At 42.1% G+C, this 24205-nt stretch overlaps 3 protein-coding genes across 3 annotated transcripts in view; 1 reads left to right on the top strand and 2 right to left on the bottom strand.

The window, feature by feature from the left end:
• Window positions 1-2342: 2342 nt before the first annotated feature.
• LOC109463689 lies at window positions 2343-3078 on the bottom strand. The gene is made up of 2 exons (XM_019760539.1): window positions 3066-3078; window positions 2343-2839 (listed from the first exon to the last, which is right to left on the bottom strand). Exons 1-2 carry the CDS (start codon window positions 3076-3078, stop codon window positions 2451-2453), a joined length of 402 nt encoding a protein of 133 aa, XP_019616098.1. The 3' UTR covers window positions 2343-2450.
• A 9561-nt stretch (window positions 3079-12639) lies between these two features.
• On the top strand, window positions 12640-19076 carry LOC109463688 (deleted in malignant brain tumors 1 protein-like). Its single transcript, XM_019760538.1, has 10 exons — window positions 12640-12832; window positions 13541-13700; window positions 14247-14374; window positions 15082-15256; window positions 15755-15861; window positions 16481-16600; window positions 17183-17500; window positions 17770-18081; window positions 18477-18842; window positions 18988-19076. Exons 1-10 carry the CDS (start codon window positions 12640-12642, stop codon window positions 19074-19076), a joined length of 1968 nt encoding a protein of 655 aa, XP_019616097.1.
• A 2096-nt stretch (window positions 19077-21172) lies between these two features.
• Window positions 21173-24205, bottom strand: part of LOC109463686 (gamma-glutamyltranspeptidase 1-like) — a 9187-nt gene continuing 6154 nt past the window's right edge. The window contains exons 6-11 of the mRNA XM_019760537.1: window positions 23921-23948; window positions 23620-23751; window positions 23183-23292; window positions 22905-23035; window positions 21981-22103; window positions 21173-21537 (exon numbers count right to left, since the gene is read on the bottom strand). Of these exons, the coding sequence (XP_019616096.1) occupies window positions 21397-21537; window positions 21981-22103; window positions 22905-23035; window positions 23183-23292; window positions 23620-23751; window positions 23921-23948 (665 nt within the window). The 3' untranslated portion in view covers window positions 21173-21396. The remainder of the gene's footprint in view (window positions 21538-21980; window positions 22104-22904; window positions 23036-23182; window positions 23293-23619; window positions 23752-23920; window positions 23949-24205) is intronic.

The raw sequence follows: 24205 nt of genomic DNA, 5'->3' as shown, positions 1-24205 counted from the left end.
TTCTTTTCTAGTCCTCTCAACCATTACGGAAACAAAAGACTGGCCTATTGTATTACCTGTGGTTGTATTCGTGCTTAAAGTTGTGGCGTTTGGTCCAGCAAACGTAGTTTCATCAACCCCACCTGGTAAACAGCTCACACCATCTAGGAAACCTGCAATTCAGAATTATAATTTTTTGTATATTTACTCTTTTAGTTTTAACGTCACACTACTACGATAAGTGTATAATATCTACAGTTGAATCTGATATGGTCATATGGCTGACTAGTATATTTACCAGTAGACGTTATGATTTGGTGGTACATATTTACAAATCGTATACGTAGTAGGAAAGAAACCACTACTAGTAAAGTAGCTGCATCTACTTTGCTGTAACAATTGTCCAAAAGCTCAACAAAAATACGTTAAACAACGACAGGATTCAAAACTACAAACTAGCACGTTGCACAGCCAATGAAAATACAGTTTTTGCCCACTTACCCAGCAAAAACGGCAAGATGATTACTGGTCTGTATATAAGCGATTTTAGTTGTCTCAGATCCATCTTTCTTTGAACGGGTATCAACGTTGGTTACAGTGTAAACTTCATCTGCATTCGCCGTATCACGTCTGGTGGTATGACTTTTAGGTGAGGGATCTATTGAAACATTAGCTAGCTCTGTTGTGTTGTGTGTAATGTGTCTATTGTACTGTGGTGAATGGAAGGTGCACTGTTGCGCCATGTATGTGTATAGATAGGCCAGTTCAAGTTGGCATTGCGTGTCGAGTCAGGCTATAGCATGGATTGGTCAATAAAGTGTTAATTCCTCGTCCCGAGGTGTATATGGTGAGATAATCCCTGGTCGGATGCGATAACTACGGAATAAACCACCAAGTGAGCGTAGCGAACGAGGTGGTTTATGAGCTGACAATGGATTATCTCACCATATACACCGAGGATAAGGCGGGGCATGAACGTTTATTATCATATAGCCTATCCAACTGACTCAATTATTTGTCACAAATTAAGTGCCACTGGGGTGTCAAAAATCATGTTTATTGTCTTTTTCTGTTAAATTCATTTACATCTTTTTGATTGTGTTGTATTTTCAAATAGATTATTCAAAATAAACTCCAATATGTTGCACAGAAAGAGACACCAGTATTCACTACAGTATCAGGAAGAAGACAGAGTTATTCTTTTCTGACTTTATTTTTCCACATTCACAAATTGTCTGCAATGGTAAGCATTACTCTTGTATATTTATTCAAAGCACAGTGACAGCAGACCGACCCTAATTGTCCATCACAATTAGCTTTTCAACCAATGATAGCATGGCAATTACCTGTGCGACCAATGACAGGCCACCTCCGTCAAAACGTAGAAATGCAAATATATTTGACGAATACGCAGGCACTCTGTCATTGGTCGCACAGGTAATTGCCATGCTATCATTGGTTGAAAAGCTAATTGTGGGCGGGGCTACGGGATCGGTCTATTGTGCCAGTGACATTAGAAAAAGAACAAAGTTCGGTATCCTGCAGCTTGCAAGCGTAATAGACAAATAGTCAGCTCAACATAGCACCAGTTAAGGTTAGCTCAAAAAAGTATTTTTGACAATGTGTATGTCACTATGCATCCAGGATACACATGTGTTACGTTAATGCAATGAGTTCTTGCATACAAACATTATTCGCATCATAAACTTTGTAAACAACAACATGTTTTTGCAAAATATCTTACATATACAATTGTGCAAAGACATTCAAGACCACGACCTGCATGGTCGATTTTACATGTATAATAAAAACGCCACAACAAAACATTAACTATAGCTGCAATGCCAGAGAACACTTTGACTAGCATTCATATGTTTAAACGTTTAACGCCCTTTGGGCCTGTGATTTTGTACGAATCACTTAAACATATTATCACGGGTAATGGTACACCCAGAAACTACGCTTCTCTATTCTGCTTCAACTTTTATTACCAGTGCACGTGCACATGTATGGCCGATAGAAAAAGACTCTATGGACCAGGTACCTCAGAAAGCTATGAAAAAAGTTTGAACTGCAATATCCCACACAAGAAATTGGACTAACCAAAATTTTCGACTGTACAACTCCAGTCTTTGTTAAGGAATGAGCAATCCACCACTTCCGTGACGTCACGCAGATAACACACGTGACTGCGCGAGCAGTGGGTCATAGGTCGCAGAAAGCCTGTGGCGCCCCCCAGCTCTGTTGAGGGATGGTTGCAATGCCCCGATGTAGATGGCCTCTTTAATCCCTCTTTAATTCGTACAGTCGAAAATTTGGGTGAGTCCAATTTCTTGTGGTGGATATTGCAGTTAAAACTTGTTTCATAATGACTTCTACCAACACAGATGAACTTTCAAAATAACCTCGAGCTCAGAGAGCTGTTAAGATAAATACTGATCCATAGAATGGATACCGACGACCTCTTGGAATCATCCTCTGTCATCTTCTGGAATTTCTATGGGGTAAAACTCGTCCATGAGCTCTTCGTTTGGGCTGGGCGACGGCTTGCGAAGTTCGTGGTAAACCGTGGAATCGTCAGGGTCGTCGTCGGCCAGTCTGATCGGCAGCCCCGACAACTGTTCCGTCATCTCCCCGCGACTGCTGGAGATGAAGCCGGGGTTCTGTAGGACCGTGGAGAGGTCCTCTGTCTCGGCGGGGCCGGGCCGCGGGACCTGGCCGTTAGGTCGCCCGGGGAGTCCGCGGCGACTTCGCCGCCACATCACAAGGATGGTAACGGCGGCGACAACCACCAACACCGACACCACGATCAGGATAATCATCCGGCTGGTGCTCTCTGCGTCGAGTGCTGTCAGCGGCCCTGTGTGTACGGAAAAAATACAGAACCTTTTTTTTGCCAAGTTTCAAAGAGCAAGAAACTAGACGGTACATATACAAGAATGTCAAGAACAGTGTATAATGATCTATAATGTTTCATTTGATCATGGAGACAACATCTAACAAACAAACAAACAAACAAACAAACAAACAACACTATGGCTCTCTCCCGCCCATTTTGTCTGTAGTCCGACGACGTATAGGCTCACCCTGGCAGGGCATGTTGTTCGTAGTAACGAACCAGCTGGTAGACTAATACAGTGGCTCCCTACTGGGAGACGTAGAGTGGGACGTCCTTATACTACACTTTTGTCCATGTTAGAGAGAGACACTGGTCTCGCAGGGACTGCATTAGTGTCTGCTATGAGGGATAGAACATACTGGAGTAACTTTATCAAGTGTACCTCACCGGATTTATAATCCGCAGGCATGATGATAATGATGAAAGTAACGTTGATACTTGTTGAGACATTATACAAAGAACAGTCCTGAGAGGAAGAAAGATACTCTCCAAGCACTCGACTCGAGGTTTGGTCTTTGGCTGATTTTTGGCGAGTTTGTACGCTTTTTGTGCTAGCCAAACAACCAAAAAGATACCAGTACAAAAAAGCCCGATAAAAAAGCCTAAAACACGCCAAAAATAAGCCAAGGCACAAACCTCTGCGTGTATGTAGAGTAGAAGAAAATGGTGTAGGTAACATTAAAGATGGGAGGATAACATCAATGGACAGGCACTGAGGCAATATGTGAAACGTTAAAAAAAAAAAGGAAAACCGTGAAAGATGGAGAAAACTGGTTGTCAGATCTTCTGCTGTGGTACCCCAAACGATTATACCGAGTGGTAGATGACAAGAGATGATATGTTGTTGTGTTTGTTTGTTTGTTTATTGTTTATTTAGCCAGGGAATAAAACACCCTGAAGGGTGCTTTTCAATGTACCCGGGGGGCAATTCCCAAACACAATAAAAATAATAACAATTTAACATAAAGTAATAACTTAACAAACTTATGTACAATCAAATTAAAATAAGTTAACTTAATGGTAAGCACAAACTTGAGTAATTGAAGAATAAGTGGTCTAAAATAGGCACACATCAAATAATTTCAAATCAATCATACAAAAGTCAAATAAATAATAAGTGAAGGGATGACTTTGCAAATAAATTATAGCTATTTATTAAGTAAAAGAGTGAATCTTTACAACACTTTAGCAAGAGGATACGCATGAGACACCAAATCCATAAGTATATGTAAATATTCACCTGAACTCGTTGAATTTGAAATAGTTGTATTTGGTGTGGATGCGTTGTTAACCGTCGTTACGTTGTCCACATATCTGGATACCGTGGCTAGTGGAGCTGTGGTCGTAGACGCCCTTGCAGATTGCCCCCTTACCTGCAAAACTGATAGCAAACTAGAAAGTTAACAATTGCAAAGCAAATGTATAATGTCAACCTTCGCATATGGTCTGCTGTGTTAATTCTTACTCAAACACGTTCATATATATGGTCAGGCAGGAGTCTAAATCCCTCCTGCTGTAAAATTGCAACATGATGTAACCCAACACCAGTTACCATGGTGACAGACGTCTGGTTCAGGTCATTGGCCTTATTTGTTTGGAGAAGAAGAAGAAGAAAATGAAGAAGAAACAGAAGGTTGAAATAAACATAATCAAAGACAGTTATTTAAACCGCTCATAAATTTTCATCTATTTGTTATATGTTGTTGTTCTTCGCTTCTATATCTACAACTGGTTCAAGTTAGAAACATTTCATTTCATTTATTGGGGATGCAACAAATGGCAAGTGGTAGCCAGGCAGTAATAAAACAAGGCTGGTAGCGACTACCACTGATACATACAGCATACTACAAATCATAACAATATACAAGACGTACGACAAAATATCAATATTATATCTAACATTAATAGAATATAACTACTAGTATTCTTTCTTGTTCACATTCATAGAGTGTAGATCAAACCACAATTGTTCTTGATTTATATGAGAAGTTTATTGCAAATTCATACCCGAAGGCTAATTGCAAGTTACAAACATAAAAGAACACTAGAGAGGCCGACATTTGCTTGGGAGCAAATACAGCATATTTCAGTCCATCTCCCTCCCACGCAAAAGTGGACTATTCCAAACTTACCCCAGTGTAAAAACTGGCAAAGATTCTCAAATAAATGAATTATATAGTAGCTATGTAATTGAGAACAAAGATGCAAGAGCAAGCACATTGAATATCGAAAGCTTTACTAGTCTTATTACAGGTATGCAAATACTAACAATGATGAGATTTGATACATTTTAAAGGTCTTAGGCACATAAAATTGAATGTGTGGGTCATTACGCACGACTTACGTGCAATGTGACTTTAGGTAACCCGCTATGGAACACATGTTCCATGGCCAACGGCAGATGGAACAGGCCATTCTTTAGATAGAACATGGAACGGGTATAGCACTTTTGGCCCTTTTTTTTGCTGAAAATAGCCATTAAAGTCCCCCAAATGAGTCATTTGGAAGTGGTGTATGCCAAATATGTGACTGCTATTCTGAAGACACATCTTCAAGGTACCCTTATACCGAATTTCAGATCATTTGGTTGTAAAACCAGGGCTCAGGATCCAAAAATCCATTTTTTGGCGAAAAATGCCCCAAAAAACCTTCATAAAAATTTTTCAAAGGCATGTATCAAAAAAATGAAAAAAAAACGCCTGGGGGTATTCGCTCACTCTACCTCCATGCCAAATTTCAAGTCATTTGGCTGAATGATGGCGGAGTTGAATCCCTTTGAGTGTTTGGCAGGAGAAGGAGAAGAAACATCAGAGAACACAATATATTTCATCCATACCATGGTATGGACTGAAATATAATTATTGGATCATGGAACAGAGTATAAAATAACTTCAAAATGTACATAACGAAATCTAATTGTCTAAATCTATTGCTATGTCTAAAGCCTCCATTCACCACCTCTTAGGAGCAAGTTCCACGCTGAAAGCCCAGAACAACATCACTATGGAATAAGCTACCTCGTGATTGTTTCCCTCATGAGTATAACCTTAAACTTTTCAAGTCTAAGGTCAACAAACATATGTCCTCACAGTAACCAAAAACATTTTGAGTGGCTTATGAGCCTTGTTTTGTGGTGACCTATAAAAGTAAATAAATAAAAAAAGCTATATCTGAAGGGTCCCCAGAATAATTCAACGGGCTTAAATCCCACTGTTCTGTATTGTTTTTCAGTGTTGGAAAAACAGCAATATTACAAGGGGAATGAGTAATTTTGAGGTATAAATGATTTTTTTTTTATATTCGAACATGTAATCACAAGACGTGGTGACGGCACACTCAACTTATATTAATTCCGCCACCAACACAGGGGACAATACAATACTCATTTTTCACCTGAGCGTCGTGTAAAGTGCCTTTCCCAAGGTGGCATATCAGGACTCGAACCCGAGACCTCTTGGTACCGAGTCGAGCACTCTGCCGCTACTCCACACGACCCCACGATTTTGTTGTTAATATATAACTGTTTGTACACCCACTTTATCAACAGTTTGTTCCTGTTTGCTAAGAATATCTCATGAGTTTCCTAACTACATGAAACAACTTCTAGAGACCCTTAATGCTACGCGTGGGTCTGTGTGTATTCTGTAAATGTTTACCATTTAGTGCTGGCAACGTGCTACAAGAGGGTGGTGATATACAATGTTCTTATTATCCATGTTTGTCTACGGTAAACACTTAAAAAATAATAAACACATCGTTGTTTATTAAACAGATGGAGCTGGAACGGTGGAAAACATTGATAGATTTACAATAAGTGAAGATAATTTTTAAACGTAAGAGCGCTTACTATTTGAGCGAGCATGAATAAGTTTGTTGTTATAATAACTGAACATGTCTGTGTTAGCACATGAATACATCTTGAACAAGTGTTCCATGGAAATTTTATACGTCGTTTGTGTGTGTGAGGGGGGGGGGGCAAGAAATACATATATCCACAAATTTGAACAACATAAGTATCTGAACACAAAAATACATGTATATCAAATTGTGGGTAATTCACGAACAGGAAAGCTGATAGGGGAGTCAAAATGCTTTTGAATTGATAAAGTGTCGGTGTTTTAAAAGAAATATTTCTACATTATACTAGACGAAGTATTATACACAATTCAATCTGATGCTCCGTAACCGTGGTACACTAGAGAAGTACATGTACTTGTGACGACCAAACATAACAGTGATTTAAAAATCTTACCGGCAAGTGCGTACATGTACACCAACAGGAAGCCTGAGCTAGCTGTTTGGAACATGAACATGGCTGCTCACTCTTTGCACGTCAGTTGAACTTCGGTCAACACTAGTGTTGTGGACCTTGGCGTTGGATTATGATGTGACCTTGTGCGACCTTCCATGGCCATCACGCGTGAGGGAGTTTCACAGCATGATCCGTGAATGTGTTTTGCTACTGTGGGAGGGTCAAAGTAAATCTGCCCCCCTCCCCACACCTTTGTTGGCACATACAATAGTAGCGAAGGCGACGGTTGTGGCGTCAGGGGTCAGTGAGAGTACTCTCTGCGTCGGTAAATATTGACATTGGCTGTTGTAGGGGCGCTAGAGTATACAGTGCAATTTTACGGAATACAGTACAATTTTACGGAATACAGTACAATCGTACAGTGCAATTTTAAGGAATACAATGCAATCGTATTAGTATACAGTGCAATTTTACTAGTAAAATTGCACTGTATACTAGCAAGGAGGTTCAAAAGAAACTTATAACTCCATGATACTAGTAAAATTGTACTGTATACTAATACGGTGACGATTGCACTGTATTCCGTAAAATTGTTCTGTATTCCGTAAAATTGCACCGTATTCCGTAAAATTGCACTGTATTCCGTAAAATTGCACTGTATTCCGCAAAATTGGTGTATTCACCAAAATTACACTGTGTTCTCTGGCACCCCTGTGTTGGCAGTTTCGCCGCTCACGTGTAGTAGTGTAGCGTGGTGGGGAGGGGGGCGGTTGTGACGCAGCAGGTGCTAATTTTTATTGGGCTACATTTATGGCGGGAAAAAGTTATCAAGAAGGAATCGTTATGACGAAAAAGACTAAAACTATGTTCCAGCACTAAACAATTTAGGAATTACGCAAATTTTTTGGCCAACTCCATCAGCCTTGTTCACGGAATGGACCCGTCTACTGCAGCTTCCGGGAGGTGACGTCAGAAACGCGTGATGGCAGGAGACGGTCATACGTGCCAGATAACCTGTGTCGCCCCCCGTCTTTGATCAGTGTTGGAAGGAATCATTCTGTACCAAATTGGGAAATTTGGGAAATTGGGAAGGAAAAAAATACTACATACGCTGGGCATTTGTATTTTTGTCAATGCCAGACACTTATAATTGAAGTTTATTGCAAATTCATGCCCGGGGGACGAATTGCAGATTACAAACAGAAAAGAACAATGAAACGTAGTATAATGGCTTTACACTGTGTACGTATAATCTAAAAGTACAAATATGGTTTCATGTCGGAAACAACCGAGCTACCCAATGTATATTTGTGTATCAGGTTTTCGAGAGGTAAATAAAAATGTAATTATTTGGCACATTTCGGGAAGTAGGTGCTACTCTACTTGATAGGAGTTTGTACGTATGTGTGAGTGTGTAGTGGGGAGGGGGGCAGCTAGATACATTCTAAGAAATAAATGTTATTTCCCAGAAACCCAGAATTCCAGATACTAGCAGTCATCATATCGGGATTTTTACTTGCACATTTTGACATCCTAAACTTAAGCTAGTTCTGCATTGAATACGGTCACTATTCAATTTTTACCTAATACTAGTAATTCAACGTGATATACTAGTAAAACAAATGTTTGAAAATTCTATGCGTTCAATATTTTCTATCTAAAAAAACACAGAAAGTCAAGAAGAGAATTTGAAAATGTTTACCACACGATTTGTTCGTTGGCGAAAAACATCCGCCTCATGACCATGCGGAACAAGAACTGAAAGACCATCTTTCGAAAACATCTTCAAACAAAGGACGCAGCAAACAAGAAGTCTTCCTACGGCCACAGCAAGTACATTTTATGGATGACATCCTCTACAGACTCCAAATCTAATGCGATAGGGCGAAAAAAACAAGGGGGCCAAAAAAAACAACAAGATGCCATTTTGAAATTTTGACATCATAAACCTTGAATGATATGAGAAGAAATGATACATGTAAGTTCATTGTCATCTATTACATCGTCCATTTGTCATTGAAACAACCTTGAAAAATAATCATTGTACAAATGGGTTTGATTCAGTGGGAACATATAAAAGGAATAAAAATACATCAAAGGAAAACACAAAACATTAAATCACTGTCAGAGGGCAACAATTTTTTTCCAAAATCGGGCAAAAAGTAATGCGCGCGCTGATGTCATCCATAAAAATTACTTGCTGTGGCCTAATGTATAAATATGAAGTATGAAGAGCCGTCAGACCACATTGTGACATTGTCTATGTACAGTTCACACACAGCTTCTTGTGTCACGGGAAGAATGTCAAAAAAGATGTTTCTCTTCAGTACAGCGATTTTCACATGGTGGCTGTCAGGTATGTACAGTTTTATATATATTCCAATGTAATCGCAAGACGTAGTGACGGCACACTCAAGTTTTTTCAACTTATATTAATGCCGCCACCAACACAGGGGACAAGACAATACTCATTTTCACCTAAGCGAAGTAAGGGAAGTCGTGTAAAGTGCCTTTTCCAAGGGCACAAGATCGGTGGCATGTCAGGACTCGAACCCGGGACCTCTTGGTTCCGAGTCTAGCACTCTGCCGCTACGCCACACGACCCCACAATGTACAGTTTAATGTAAGTTTATTGCAAATTCATGCCCGATGGCTAATTGCAAGAACATGATATAACAAAATAAACAGTAAAAATGATAATAAGTAATGCTAATGCTACTTTAGATTTAGTTATTGTTGGGTTTGATTTCTTTTCCGTGTGGAGTGGAGTATGAAATGGCCGACATTTTGCGAGATATATGAAATGGAAGGTGTTAAATAAATAGAAATGCAGTTTTTTTGTAGTCTGGGAAGATGAATAAAGATATAGGGAACATTTTGGTGGCCATTTAAAATAACTTATCTCTCTTGGTACTATAATGATTTAATATCATTTGAACAGTAATGTTTGGGAGTTTGTTTGTCTGTCTGTTTGTTTGTTTGTTTGTTTGTTTGTTCAGATTTGGCTTTTAGGTGACACTAAGTAGAAGGGTTTGAAATCTCTTGCGTCGGGAGAGATGGGGTGCTTTTTAACATACATAAACAACGACGTATTTTTGTTGAAACGTAGTACTAGTGTGTAAGTTACCCGTGTGCACAAGATTACTTCACTGGCAATGCATAATAATTATATAGTCACATAACGTTATATATTCATTCATTGTAACTCGCAGTGCTGTTAAAACAATTGTGTGGCAATCACTTCTGCACAATTCGAAAATTCTGTAGGCTTTCAACGTAAAAGACAGCACATTGCTTGGGCAACTAATTTGAATTTTTTTGAGAGGAAATAAGATTATAGAAAATATTCTTGGATGGGACGGTAAACAAGACAACAACATTACAACAACATTACACGTAAAAAGCGACGTCCTACCTCCACAAAATTGTCTAAAATATTTGTTGATTTTGCAAACATTTACCATACAGTTCTGCAAACCCCGGACAGAATGTCCCTTACCTGTTTGACAATGTGTGAATTGTCAAAATGTTCTTCATTCTTGGAAACTTGACCTCCTATAGTTCCCTCTATGTCGTCAAATGTACGTCAATACCAGCAAAGAAGTGTGTTTTTGTTTTTGTAGCAATGTTCTGCTTTTTGTTCATTTGTCATCACCCCCTATTACGCATATCCATGGTTCTGGTACCGCTTAGTTTTGTACGAAAAGGGGATCTCTAATTTGAATATAAAAAGCCAAGTTCCCCTTAATCCCTGACTTCTGCAAATGTCTTTTCACTTGAGTCTAGTGGGGAAAGTCGTGTAAAGAGCCTTTCCCAAGGGCACAAGATCGGTGGCATGTCAGGACTCGAACCCGGGACCTCTTGATTCCGAGTCGCGCACGCTGCCATTGCGCCACACGATCCAGTACAAATGCAGAACTGTCCGGTATCAGAACAGCATGTCCGGTATCAGTACGGTTGTTGAATAATGACATGTAAATATTTGTGCGGCCTCCATGTATACATGATATTTTATCTATGAGCAAAACGTTTTAGAATATAATCACCAATTGATTTTAGAATGTCTGGAATTTTATATTGACTGATTGTACCCGCCTTTCGTCTGTTATAATCCACGTGATTAAAATTTTCTATTAGGCCACAGCAAGTACATTTTATGGATGACATCCTTTGGAGATCCTAAATCTAATGCGAGAGGGCGAAAAAAAACAACAAGAAGGGCCCTAAAAAACAAGATGCCTAGATTAGAAATATACTAAGAGACGACAAATGTTAGGACACAACTTGAACTAGAAAGGCCAATATTTGCTTTGGAGCAAATACAGCGATGGGTTCACCACATTTTACGACATGGCAGGGAAAGAATGAGAAACACAAGGGAAAACAATGATTTACATTGATATAACTATAATATGAAGTAACATACAACTAAAACAACAGTTGGATAGCTATTCCCTACTTTATTGGTTAGGATCTTTAATTGCATAATGCAAACTGTTGATTTTCAAAATAAATAAAAAAACGTTCATGCCCCGCATTCCAATGCTGGAGCAGAAAAGCTTGAAATACCTACCAAAACACTTGAATAAAGACATACTGTCAGTATGGAAATGCTCTGTGCAGGTGTTAATCAAGTTAAATCCCAACAGCCAATCAGCAAGAAATGCTCTGTGCAGGTGGAAATGCTCTGTGCAGGTGTTAATCAAGTTAAATCCCAACAGCCAATCAGCAAGAAGTATAGAGGAAAGCTGCATGCCTATTGGTTGATGCCCTGCATTCCATTGTGATGACTCATGCCCAGACGTGGTAAACACGGCACACTAACACAGTAATACATTTGCTATAACACAGCCAAAAAACTCAAATAAAACCATTCTAAAAGCCTGTATCACAAAAATTTAAAAAACGCCTAGGGGTATTTGCCCACTGTACCTCCATACCAAATTTCAGGACCTTAGGCCCTAAAATGAAGAAGCTGAATCCATTTAAAAAATGGCAGGAGGAGAATGAGGAGGAGGAGAAGAAACATCAGAAAAAGCAATATGGGTGTGGTGAACCCATAATAAGGTGACACAGTGTAATACGCAAGAAGTCTTTTATTCATCATCAAAACAGCAATCAGGTGGAACAGCAGTTGTCATCCTGTCCTGTTTCTTTCGTCACATTTTGTGCCCTTTGCCCATTTCGCGTTACGGGTTTCAGGTCAATCTGACGATTTGCGGCACTGTCGTGACTTTTTGGTCATAGTTACAGGAAGCAGAATTTCTTGGGTTTTTTTCTAGGAACAGGCCAAAATCAATGCACGCGCGGACATCATCCATAATATTTACTTGGTGTGGCCTTATGTTGTCAATATGAGTCGTAGATGACATTGAATTGTTAAAGAACCACAATTCAGCCTATGTAAGGCTGCCAGTGTTTTTATTCTCGATAAACCATTTCATCGTCATCTCTTTCATCAGCTGTTGTTTGCTTCAATGAAAACTTCATCTTGGTCACCGACACCCACATGAACACCATTTACCAAGTAAACGTCACTTCCGGTCAAAAGACGTCACTTCCGGTCGGCAACGTATCGCGTCCGTTTGCCCTGGATTTCGACTACAAGAACGACTACATCTACTGGACTGGAAACGGCAAGATACTGCAGGCTCACAGGAACGGGACTGGGAAAAGGGAACTGCTAGACAACAACATTACAGGTACGAATGTGTTTTTATTCAAACATTTCATGACTAGACATGGTGACGGCACACTCAAGTTATATCAACTCATTTTATACCGCCACCAACACAGGACAAATACAGTACAGGACAATACTCATTTCACTTCAGTTAAGAGAGGAATGTCGTGTAAAGTTCCTTTCCCAATGGCACAAGATCGGTGGCATGTCAGGACTCGAACCCGGGACCTCTTGGTTCCGAGTCGAGCACTCTGCGTTTTTGAAGTAGGGATTAAACCAGTACAAAGTTAGCAATCTCCTTGGTGCTGAAAAGCCATCTCTTGCAAGTTTTTCCCTAAAAGTAGGTTGTTTCTTATCATCTGTGTTGGTAGTTACATGTTTAAAGCTAAAACTTCAGATCCAACGCAATGAAGTTCTGCAACTGCATAATGTTTACATTCGCGTATGGTCTGCTCTGTTAATTCTTAATAATATCTACTCCAAACATATTCACATACTAGTATATAGTGACAGGAGTCTAAATCCCTCCTGCTATAAAATTGCAACATGATGTAACCCAACACCAGTTACCATGGTGACAGACGTCTGGTTCAGGTCATTGACCTTTTTTGGTTTGGAGAAGAAGAAGAGGAAACGTAGTAAAAACAATATGTTTTCCTTCGGTAAACATAAATATGAAAGTACCGTAAGAGATTGCATCTAAATATTCTACCTTACGTTTGCAAAGCTGGAGGACTGGCTCTCGACCTAGCTGGTCATAACATCTTCTGGACCGACGTCGGAAGGAAGACCATCTCGGCAGCACGGATAGACGGGAGCTACCAGAAAACCCTCATCTCTGCGGACCTGGACCAGCCCCGAGTTATCGTTCTTCAGCCGTCTAACGGGTAAGCGTAGATGTCTTTGTCGTGGGTCCCAAACTACGTTAGCTATCAGTAATGTCGATAACGCTAGGTCGCTAGGATATACATGTACTAGATACGCCAAAAGATAGTTACTCAAGCAACTGGATATGATTTTAGAAACGGTCAGACGTTTCGGGTAGCATCCACTACCTTTCGTCAGTGACACTAGAGAGTTGTCAGAAAAGCAGGTTGATAAGTACGAACTATTGATTGATATGTACATAAGTGAAGACAAATTTACCGACGGTATATTAGATGTATTGTCGTATATTAGCAAAGAAGATCAGTGAAAAACATGGCCAGATAAAGATGATTTTAAAGCTGTCTACTACTGGCAAAGGTTTGAAATACGTATAGTTAGATTTCTTCTATTTTCTTAAGGCAAGGAATACGCCAGACTATACTCACAGGGGAGGGAGGAAAGAGCTGTATCGTACTAGTGACTTGTATTGTGTGACCCTTTACTATTAAAGAAGTATATGAACATGGATATATTTCACTGTCTTGTTGTGTTGTGTTGTGTTGCAGGTACATGTACTGGACAGATTGCGGTCACGAGTCCAAGATTGAACGGGCTGCCATGGACGGTAGCGGCCGGACAACGCTCGTCAACACACACGTGCTGAGACCCACCGGGCTAGCAATCGACTTTCAGGGTAACTTCTGCTTAAAAAACATTTAGTGATGTTATTGAGGATGATTTTTGGCGACGTCTCAGGTAGGAGCCTAATGGTACAGTATTGTTTGTAGTTCGAATATATTCTAGGAATTGTACAGGAATTTTGTCCACAGGAATGAAATGTCCAAAGGAATGTCTCCCAGCTCTGTTTGTTGACATGCCCTGGAAACCCTTGGAGAAAACTTCCTGTGACACCGTTGCTCGTTCACTATACACTCAGGGTAGGGTAAGGTACCAAGGCTTCCTCAAAATCATGAAATCATAAAATAATGGCAGTGCCATGTAAACAATAACCCTAACAGCAGCCACCGTCGCCGTGACAATGTATGTTTTCATTGCTTGTTACGTTTAATGTTTATAGCACACAGAATATAGCCTCTACCAGGCCTCGGGAAGCGACTGGAAAGAGTAGAGAGCCTGGTAGAGGCTTGGTAGAGGCTACACAGAATACACATTAGTTCTGATCCGTACTGAAAACTTAGCTGTTGTTTCGGACGAATGAATGAATGAGTGAATGAGTGAATGAGTGAATGAGTGAATGAGTGAATGAGTGAATGAGTGAATGAGTGAATGAGTGAATGAGTGAATGAGTGAATGAGTGAATGAGTGAGTGAATGAATGAATGAATGAATGCGTGAATGAATGAATGAATGAATGAATGATTCGTTTTTTTTCGAACACTAGAGAACGTGCTGTATTGGTGTGATGGCGGAGACCCGAACTACCGACTGGAGAGATCGGATCTTCTCGGCAATAATCGTCGGGTCGTCGTGTCGTACCCGAACACGCAGTTCCTCGGCGTTGCGGTCGACAATGGCAACATCTACTGGACGGCGCGAAATTTGATAAAGTTGGCCAGGTGAGTGTTTCGTCAGGCAAAAAAAGCATACTCGAGTACAAACTTTCTAGTTGTGGGTTCGTGGGGTCTTGTGGCGTAGCGGCAGAGTGATCGACTCGGAACCAAGAGGTCCTGGGTTCGAGTCCTGACATGCCACCGATCTAGTGCCCTTGGGAAAGGCACTTTACACGACTTTCTTCACTTTGCTCAGGTGAAAAATGAGCATTGTAGTGTCCCCTGTGTTGGTGGCGGCATTAATATAGGTTGAAAAAACTTGAGTGTGCCGTCACCACGTCTTGTGATTATACGTTGGAATATATATATATATATATAAAAATTCTAGTTTCGTACAAAAATGATAAAATAACGCTAAGACAAAGAAGTCCTTCTCAAATCATCGCCATTCTTTGCAAAACTCATTGGAATTGTTGGTATTTCTTATCTTTGATCTTAAAGGCGACGATTTAAGACGGGAAACAAGTTCAACGATTCTTTTGTGATTTTTTGTGTTCTATACAGAACATCAGAGGCAAATACTGGCCTTCGAGTTGCCATAGGGAGTGGGTACGGTGAACTGAACGGCATTCATCTACACAAAGATGGCGTCGCCTCTGACGTCACCAACGGTACTTCTTCTATTTGACTGTTTGTCATTTAGGAACAAACCTTTGTTAGTTAGAATATGTTTCGTTAGTAAAACAAGCCCTTTTATGTTTAACAGATGGCCTGACGGTAACATAGACCCAGATTTGAATTAAGAGAAGTACCTAGAAGTTGGTATCGTCCACCGTCTCGGCTGGGTGTCAACGATATCTAGTGGATAGTACATCACTATCCATAGATAGTAGTCACTTTTGCACTGTATAAAAGTTTAGATATAAAATACAGTGCCTGTTGTGCGCACTAATCCCGACGTACCTGCCCCCGGTAGTGGAAACAGCCTACAACCTTCGCCACCGTGTAGGACTGAAACCACCTGTTAGCATGTCTAACAGACACTCATTTATCCCTAGAACATTGTCGTTGATGTGATGCCCGCTAAACCCTGTGTTTACGTTGATATTGTTGTTGTTCACAGATAAATATTTTGATATCCCTGTATAATGCTTTATCGTTCTATCGCTGATGATATTTTGAACTGTTTTATAAATGTACTGTAAAATCAGCGCAATTTAGTCTTGTTGACTACAAAGTTGATTGTACAATAAAGTTTGAAGGTTTGAAAGTTACGTCACCATTTCGCAGCTTGTTCTTCTTCCAATGGCGGATGCCACCATCTGTGCCTGGCTCTTCCCGGAGGGAGGAGGTGTGCTTGTCGTGACGGCTGGGTCCTCCAGGAGGATGAATCTACCTGCTCTCCTCCCGGTGAGTGTAAAGGTGGAATAAAGCATCAGGCATCAACTTATCAGAGAACTTAACAAAGCTATCTATGTTCAACTCTGAATAGATTATGGTTTTGTTTAGGCCATGTTGATTTGATTATATGGATGGCATCCTCCGGGAACCCTAAAATTGAGGCGAGCATGCGAATTAAAAAATTTGGCGAAAAAAGTTGTCTTCATTGTCTAGGCAGTCATGAAGGTTGAGCAAATGACTGTACACAGAGTAATATTCTATTGGCATGGTGAATAATAGATTCTTCATTTTCATTCCCTCACATTTTCTTCTTGACCTTTGGGATGGATTTTGGCATTCTGTGACATAAGTATCGTTTTATGATACGGCATATATTTTCTTATTTTGCAGCTACTTTGTACGATTTACAGTATGGTCAAAAACGTCTTTTTTTGAAGCGGACATTTGGAAAATTATGTGCGCGCGGATGTCATCCATAAAATCAAATCAACATGGCCTTAATCATTCTTTTCAAGGCTTGGCTTTCATATACAATGATGACATAGAGAGACAATTTGGTCATGCGTTGTCTTGTTTTTCTGTTGCTCGCAGATGTCCGTTTGGTTGGTGGGAGCAGTCACTACGAGGGGAGGGTAGAAGTTCAGCGTTACCATCAATGGAAGACAGTCTGCGATGATAACTGGGACATCGACAACGCACGTGTGGTGTGTCGGCAGATGGGGTACCCTGACGCCATGGAGGCAAAAAGTGAAGCGTATTTTGGCCAGGGGTTGGGCGGGAGGGACACCATCGGGCTAGACGAAGTGGATTGTACCGGAAATGAAGCTAATTTATTTGATTGCACACATAGAGGTTGGGGTGTCAGCGACTGTGGACACCAAGAGGACGCTGGAGTTGTTTGTCAGTTGGGTACGTCAACTGAACTTCTATTCTATAGGCTTTGACTGTAAAGTAAGACTTATCAAAGACATATAATGTCTTTGAGCAACATTTTGCGGTGTACAAGACCAAAGACATATAATGTCTTTGGTCTTGTACACCACAAAATGTTGCTCTTCATTGTTATACCTCAAAACATTCCTCACAATAATGAATGTTTTACTGCCTCCTTTAACCCACCAACATGGCGGACACTAAATTTGATTACGTCATAGTCACGTGAGTGCAAATTTCTGTAGATGTCCGTCTAGTGCGAGGAGGCTCTGCGTACCAGGGGAGAGTCGAGGTCCTGCACGGCGGAGTTTGGGGTACTGTTTGCGACCGCGGCTGGGACCTAAGAGACGCCGACGTCGTCTGCCGTCAGCTCGGGTACCCGGAGGCGGCGACGGCTGAAACAGGCGCGGCGTTCGGCGAGGGGACGGGGCTGATCTGGGTAGACGACGCGACGTGCTCCGGGTACGAGACCAGCCTGACCAAATGTGGCCACGCGGGGTGGAACACGAGCAGCTGCGATCACAGTCAGGATGCTGGTGTCGTATGCCAGTTGCTAGGTAACTTCTGTTAGTTGCTAGGTAACGCCTTTCAGTTGCTTGGTAACGCTGTCAGTTGCTAGGTAACGACCGTCATCTGTCAATTGCTAGGTAACGCCTGTCAGTTGCTAGGTAACGCTGTCAGTTGCTAGGTAACGACCCCCAGTTGCTAGGCAACGACCGTCAGTTGCTAGGTAATATCTGTCAGTTGTTAGGTTAGAGCTGTCAGTTGCTAGGTAACGCCTGTCAGTTGCTAGGTAACGCCTGTCAGTTGCTAGGTAAGGATATTCCAAGAGGTAGTCTGATCACATTTAGACTAGATTCTTAGGATACTGAATGTATTTGGTGTTGATCAATTGAATCTATGAACATGAATTTGTGCATCAGATTAATTTGCATAACTTTCTCGTTATTAGCTGTGCGTCTTGTCGGCGGAAGCGCTCCTAGCGAGGGACGGGTGGAAGTGCTCCACCAGGGCAAATGGGGGACCGTCTGCGACGACCAGTGGGACCTGATGGACGCCCGCGTCGTCTGCCGTCACCTTGGTTACCCGGACGCAGTTTCGGCATTGCCATCGGCTCACTTCGGAGAGGGTTCGGGGCCCGTCTGGCTGGACAATCTGGTCTGCGAGGGAAACGAAAGTGGACTGTCGGAGTGCGGTCACAACGGGCTGGGCGTGGAGAACTGTGAGCACAGCGAGGACGCAGGAGTAGTATGTGCGCCATCTAGCGAGCCGACAACAGTGACAACTGCGGGTGAATCATCAACAGTGACAACTCTGGGTAAATAATTGAACTCTTTCTTGGAAAACTGATCACTGTTTCTTGTGAAGTCGCTCGGACCAAAAAAAATTACAGGGCAAACATAAAGACATTGGCAAATATGGTTAATGAGTTTTAATTTCCCCCTTTTCTTTTTGTTTTCCAGGCGTTGTCACGGATAGTACAGACATGGGTGGAGGGACCACAGGCAAGTTTAAGAGATTTAAAGCCTTTGGTGCGGGATTCTTGTTTTAGTTGCGACGTTTTAGCGCCGCCTTGCGGTTTTTTACTAGCATTTCACTTGCTTTTTGTTAACTACAGGTGCTGTCGCGGACGACACAAACATAGGCGAAGGAAGCACAGGCAAGTTTGAGGCACTTAAACTAAAGATTTTGGTGCTTATGGATTTTTTTGTATCAGTTGCGAGCTTTGACCGCCGCCTTGCGGTTTACAGTTGCATTTCACTAGCTTTGTGTTAACTTCACAGATGCTGACGCGGACGGCACAAACACAGGCGGAGGAAACCCAGGTAAGTTTAGGGCACTTTTAAAAAGCCTTTTGGCGCCACCTTACGGTTTTTACTTGCATTTCCAAGAAACTCATGATCATGGTCATTTGCACGACTATATAGCTAGTTTTTGGCATTCAAGTTTGCACCAGTGGTTAACCCAACTACTTGTCTGCTCTCTGCATTTTGAAGTGACAGGTCGACGATGTGGATTTTTTTTCCAGTTCCTGACAAACAGACAGGCGTAAACTCGTCCAGCACAACCGCTTTTATCATAGCAACCACACTCTCTGCGGCCTTCGCTCTTATCGGAGTGGTGACGCTTGTCTTGAGCTTCTGCGTCTTAAGGCGCAGGAAGGCCGCTAAGGAGAAGAGACTTCTTCAGCGTGCCACTTCCAACGACTACAAGACCACCAACCCTGCTTTCTGTTTCGACGACAACCCCGTCTACTGCACTGGGGACGAGAACCCCTACGACGTCGTCCGAGACCGACCGAATCCGCGCGATGTGGTCCGACGACGCCGATCGACTCCACACGGCGACTGCCGAGAGCCACCGACTTCTCGCGACCACCGAGAGCCACCGACTTCTCGCGACCAGTCCCAAGACCGCCCGACTCCGTCCGACAAGGCACGAGACCTACCGACTCCACCCGGCGAGGTGCGAGACACATCGACTCCGGCGATCTCCTCTGGGCCGTACCAACACCTGCAGGTGACCGGTGGCGTGGACCCGACGGCCCCGCCAAAGCCCATGGAATCGTCCGACCTGTACGCCAGGCCTGTAAAGCAGGACCTGACAGAAGACGAGAAGAGTAATGTGTACGTAGACATGAGCGCCAAGTCTAAAGTGTACGAAAACTCAGTGTCTATTTAAGATTTTAAAGGCATCCAACGCAGCGGACCTTTTGTGTTTAGAAATAACGATCTTCCTCTACCAACCCCATAATGGAATGGGATCAAATAACGTTACATTGAGGGATTGTTCATTATAACTTCAGCGGGAGGAGGAAAGCTTGGACATGCGTCAGGTTATTTCATACGGCCACACCAAGTAATTGTTATGGATGATGTCCACTGGAGACCTTAAATTTAATGCGAAAGCGCGATAAAAACATTAAGGGCCGAGAAAACAAGATGCCTATATTTGGAATATACTATTATAAACTGTAGAAATACAAGTGTTAGGACACAAATTGAATTAAAAAAACACAGTGTAACAAGTAACAAGTTTTTCTATTTGTCATAAAAATGAATCAACAAAACAGCAGTAGTCGCCCTGTTCTGATTCTTTCCTTTTGTCACATCTTTTCTTATTATATTTTGCGACACTGTCGTGACAGTTTCATTATAGTACAGTAAGCAGAATCTCTTGTAACAGTTTATTTTTCAGTAACAGTCCAAAATCAAATAACTTAGGGGGGCCTAACACGGGTGACGGCGCGTCTGTAAAATCTGTGGCGAACCCTTTCATGGTGCTCCGTAGCATAAAATGGAGTACAGAGATTCTTTTGTACTTTATACCAAATTGATTATTAAAAATAGTAAAGAATGTCACATGTTCATTTCTCTAGAACAATGAACCTATGACGAAGACACGAGATCTCCGACCTCTAGTTCCATAATGGTAACTTCCTGGAATTTCATACTTGGGGTATTTAAAAGTTAAGTGAAGGTGAACATCATTAAACATAACTTATTCAAATAAGGACCTCATTTGCATATATATATAATTTATGATGAAATGATAGAATGGCTTTCTTTGTTAAGATAAGGATGTCTTTTGGTGGTGAATATGATCAACTGATATAATTCATGCAAATGAGGATCATATTTGCATAATCAGGAGGAATAATCTTTACTTTGTCAGTCATAAAGATTAACATCATTTGGCGAAGGTATGAAATCGTGGAACTCTAGTTTGTCTATAGGTTAATCCGCTTGTAAAGTCCTCATCAGTACGAAAGACCAAAGGTAGAAGTTCGACAAGGCTTCATTGGGTCATTTTTTACCGTTCAAAGCCCATTTTTCACCGTTCTTCATCTTGTACCTTTGGTCTTTCGTATATCAGAAACCCACAGGAAATCCTCCCTTCCGCGAGTCGCTGGCCGCGCTGATGACGTCACCTTTCCTGGCCACGCTATTGACACAGGCGGAGGATGTCACGTTAGTCACGTGTTTCTTCTGCCGTAGACCCTCCAGGACGGCCTAGTCGTGAGTGTGGAAAATAATAATAATGAGTATAATAAAATACCTTTATTGTACATTCATGCCACGACGGGCTAGGTACAGGTCAAGACTTAACAGACACATAACAGAAGTATGTAGAATAGTGGAAACAAAAGATACACTGCTACCCTGGGTGCCAAACTAGTATCGGGCCGTTAGACGTTTTCCCTTGGCAGCCAAGAGCCCTTCGCCCGCCCATCTAAATTACCGCTACGAAGGGGTTGAGCCCGATGGGTTTGTCCGGCCCTTTTCTGACGTCACACGTGGGAAAAATCACGTGTCCACAGCATTTGGGTCAGATAGCTGAGGAAGACTGAGTGATTCATTCGAAAATTCCGATGAGTGAAATTTGTGAGTTGGAGAACAGTTTAAAATTTTTCATAAACGTGTGCTTGGAGAGCACAGTGTGCTAGTATACTCACCTTTGGCTGGAACGGCCTACTTTTTTCCGTTTGCAGGCGATATGGTAGGAGCTGGTGGTGCAGCCGGGGTGTCTGCACGGCAGGCCCGATGTCCAGCCCGAACCACAGGTGCTGCATCAGGACCTGGGAGATCACGAGACCGTTATGTTAGACCTTGTTCATATGAAGTCAGTGAAGGCGCTTTACATGTGGTTTCCCCCGAAGCCGGTTTCAAGTGGCTCCCTCTGAACGCTCCAAGTCACATTGAAAGCGTCTCGATCCCAAACCACTTCTAGAGGTGGTTTCGAATCGGTCCGCATCGCGGCAACTTAAAGAGCAATAATTGTCAAATAATGTGTTCACCGCCTCTGGCGGGACCACGTCGGCATTCGGCCGAGATACGCTGGGAGGGGGGCATCAGCAATTAGGTCGTTGACCTCTGACATTAATAACACGCTACCTTGCGTGTTTTTATCAAACAACAATAAATGTAGTTTCGGAGAATCGTGATCGGGCACGGTTTGAAAGGAATGTATGGCACGTGGATCAGACATGAGGAATGCGAGTTACCCGAATCGCGGTTCAGGTGGTTTCATATGAACAAGGCCATACTTCATGATTTCGAATAGACTGATCCTGAAGCCCCGCCCACTTCCGTCAAAACATAGGAATGCAAATATTTGACGAACATGTTCTCTCATTGGTCGAACCGCTAATTTCCCTTCTCTCATTGGTTGAACTTCTAATTGTGATGGACATTTGGGATCGGTCTAATGATACACAGTTCAGGGATCAAAATACTTTTTTTCTCGGGTACCTGAGCCAAAAGCTAGGTTGTAGCATGGCCGAGAAAAAACCTAGGGAGGACTTTGTCGGATCAAGAATATTCGAATCTGACTTTCGAATAGGTTGATTGGACGAGGGGTATGGTGACGTTTGCCTTACGTAAGCCGTTGCCGTGGTGATCTTCGTGCCGCCGGACGCACCCGTCACCAGTCTGACGTCACCGTTCCCATCCACCACCACGGTCGGGGTCATGGAAGACAGGGGCCGTTTCCCGGGTCTGATGAAGTTAGCTGGCAGAAAAAGTGTCGATACAGAGTAAAGCCTTTGGGCATCATGTTGCAAATCTACGTAACGAATTACAGTGTCGTAGCAAGCCAAAAACATTGTCTGATTCTGTAGATCATAAAAAAATGAAGAAAAAAAAAAACAGTACGCACCGGGAGAAGGGGGAACTCCGAAAAAGTTGATGATGTTCGGGGAGGAGAAATCGTCCATCAGGTTGTTGAGTATCACCCCTGTCGAATTGGACCGTAACTTGGAGCCGAAACTGTTAGATGATGCATCAGAGTTTGTTAAATACGTGCTGAGACACGTGAACACTTTCAGATACATTCTCATAATTGATTCGTATGACCGTGTTCTTTTTTTTAAAATATATATTCCAACATGTAGTCACAAGACGTGGTGATGGCATACTCAAGTGTGCCATCACCACTACTGTCCGGTGTCCGGTCCCCTGTATAATGGTACGGTCCGCGATATCCATTTCTAATAGCCAACCACGTTTGAGGTTACGGCCAGATAACCAATGGCAAAATGGAGCGTTTTGATTGGTCGGCGTCTTCTGGCTATATGATAATGTTTAAGGACTCACCTCGTGTTAATGGTGCTGGTAACCGACACGGCGTCGCCATTTGGCCCTAGAACAGACACGTGTGACGTCCCGCCGGCTTCAGGCAGGACAAAAGACGGGTCGTAATACCTGCAGGGACAGGACACAGCGTAGCTTGCATCACGCAATATATGTATATGGTCAGACAGGAGTCTAAATCCCTCCTGCTATGAAATTGCAACATTATAGTTACCATGGTGACAGACCCAACATTGGTTCAGGTCAGAGATCACTGTTTGGACAAGAGGAAGAAGAAGAAACTGGGCAAAAACAATATGTTTACCATGATATGCTATTGTGAGCAATTGCCACTGAAAGTGTACATTATATATAGTTTACGAATTCAGTGGTTAAGCAATAACTCACGGCTGCCAAGTGTTCTCATTAAAAATGAAGTAGATGTCGATGGATTATGAGTCTTGTCCATCAAGCTTTAATTAAGGGTTAATGACCCGCCCCGAGGTGAATATGGTGTGATAAAGCCTTGTCAATTGCTATAACCACCGAATGAAGCCATCGAGTGAGCGCAGCGAACGAGGTGGCTTTATTCGGTGGTTATAGTAACTGA

The sequence above is a fragment of the Branchiostoma belcheri genome, unplaced genomic scaffold (assembly GCF_001625305.1).
Source record: "Branchiostoma belcheri isolate BF01 breed outbred unplaced genomic scaffold, Haploidv18h27 scaffold13, whole genome shotgun sequence".
NCBI classification, from domain to species: Eukaryota; Metazoa; Chordata; class Leptocardii; order Amphioxiformes; family Branchiostomatidae; genus Branchiostoma; species Branchiostoma belcheri.
This window is presented reverse-complemented; position numbering and strand designations above follow the sequence as displayed.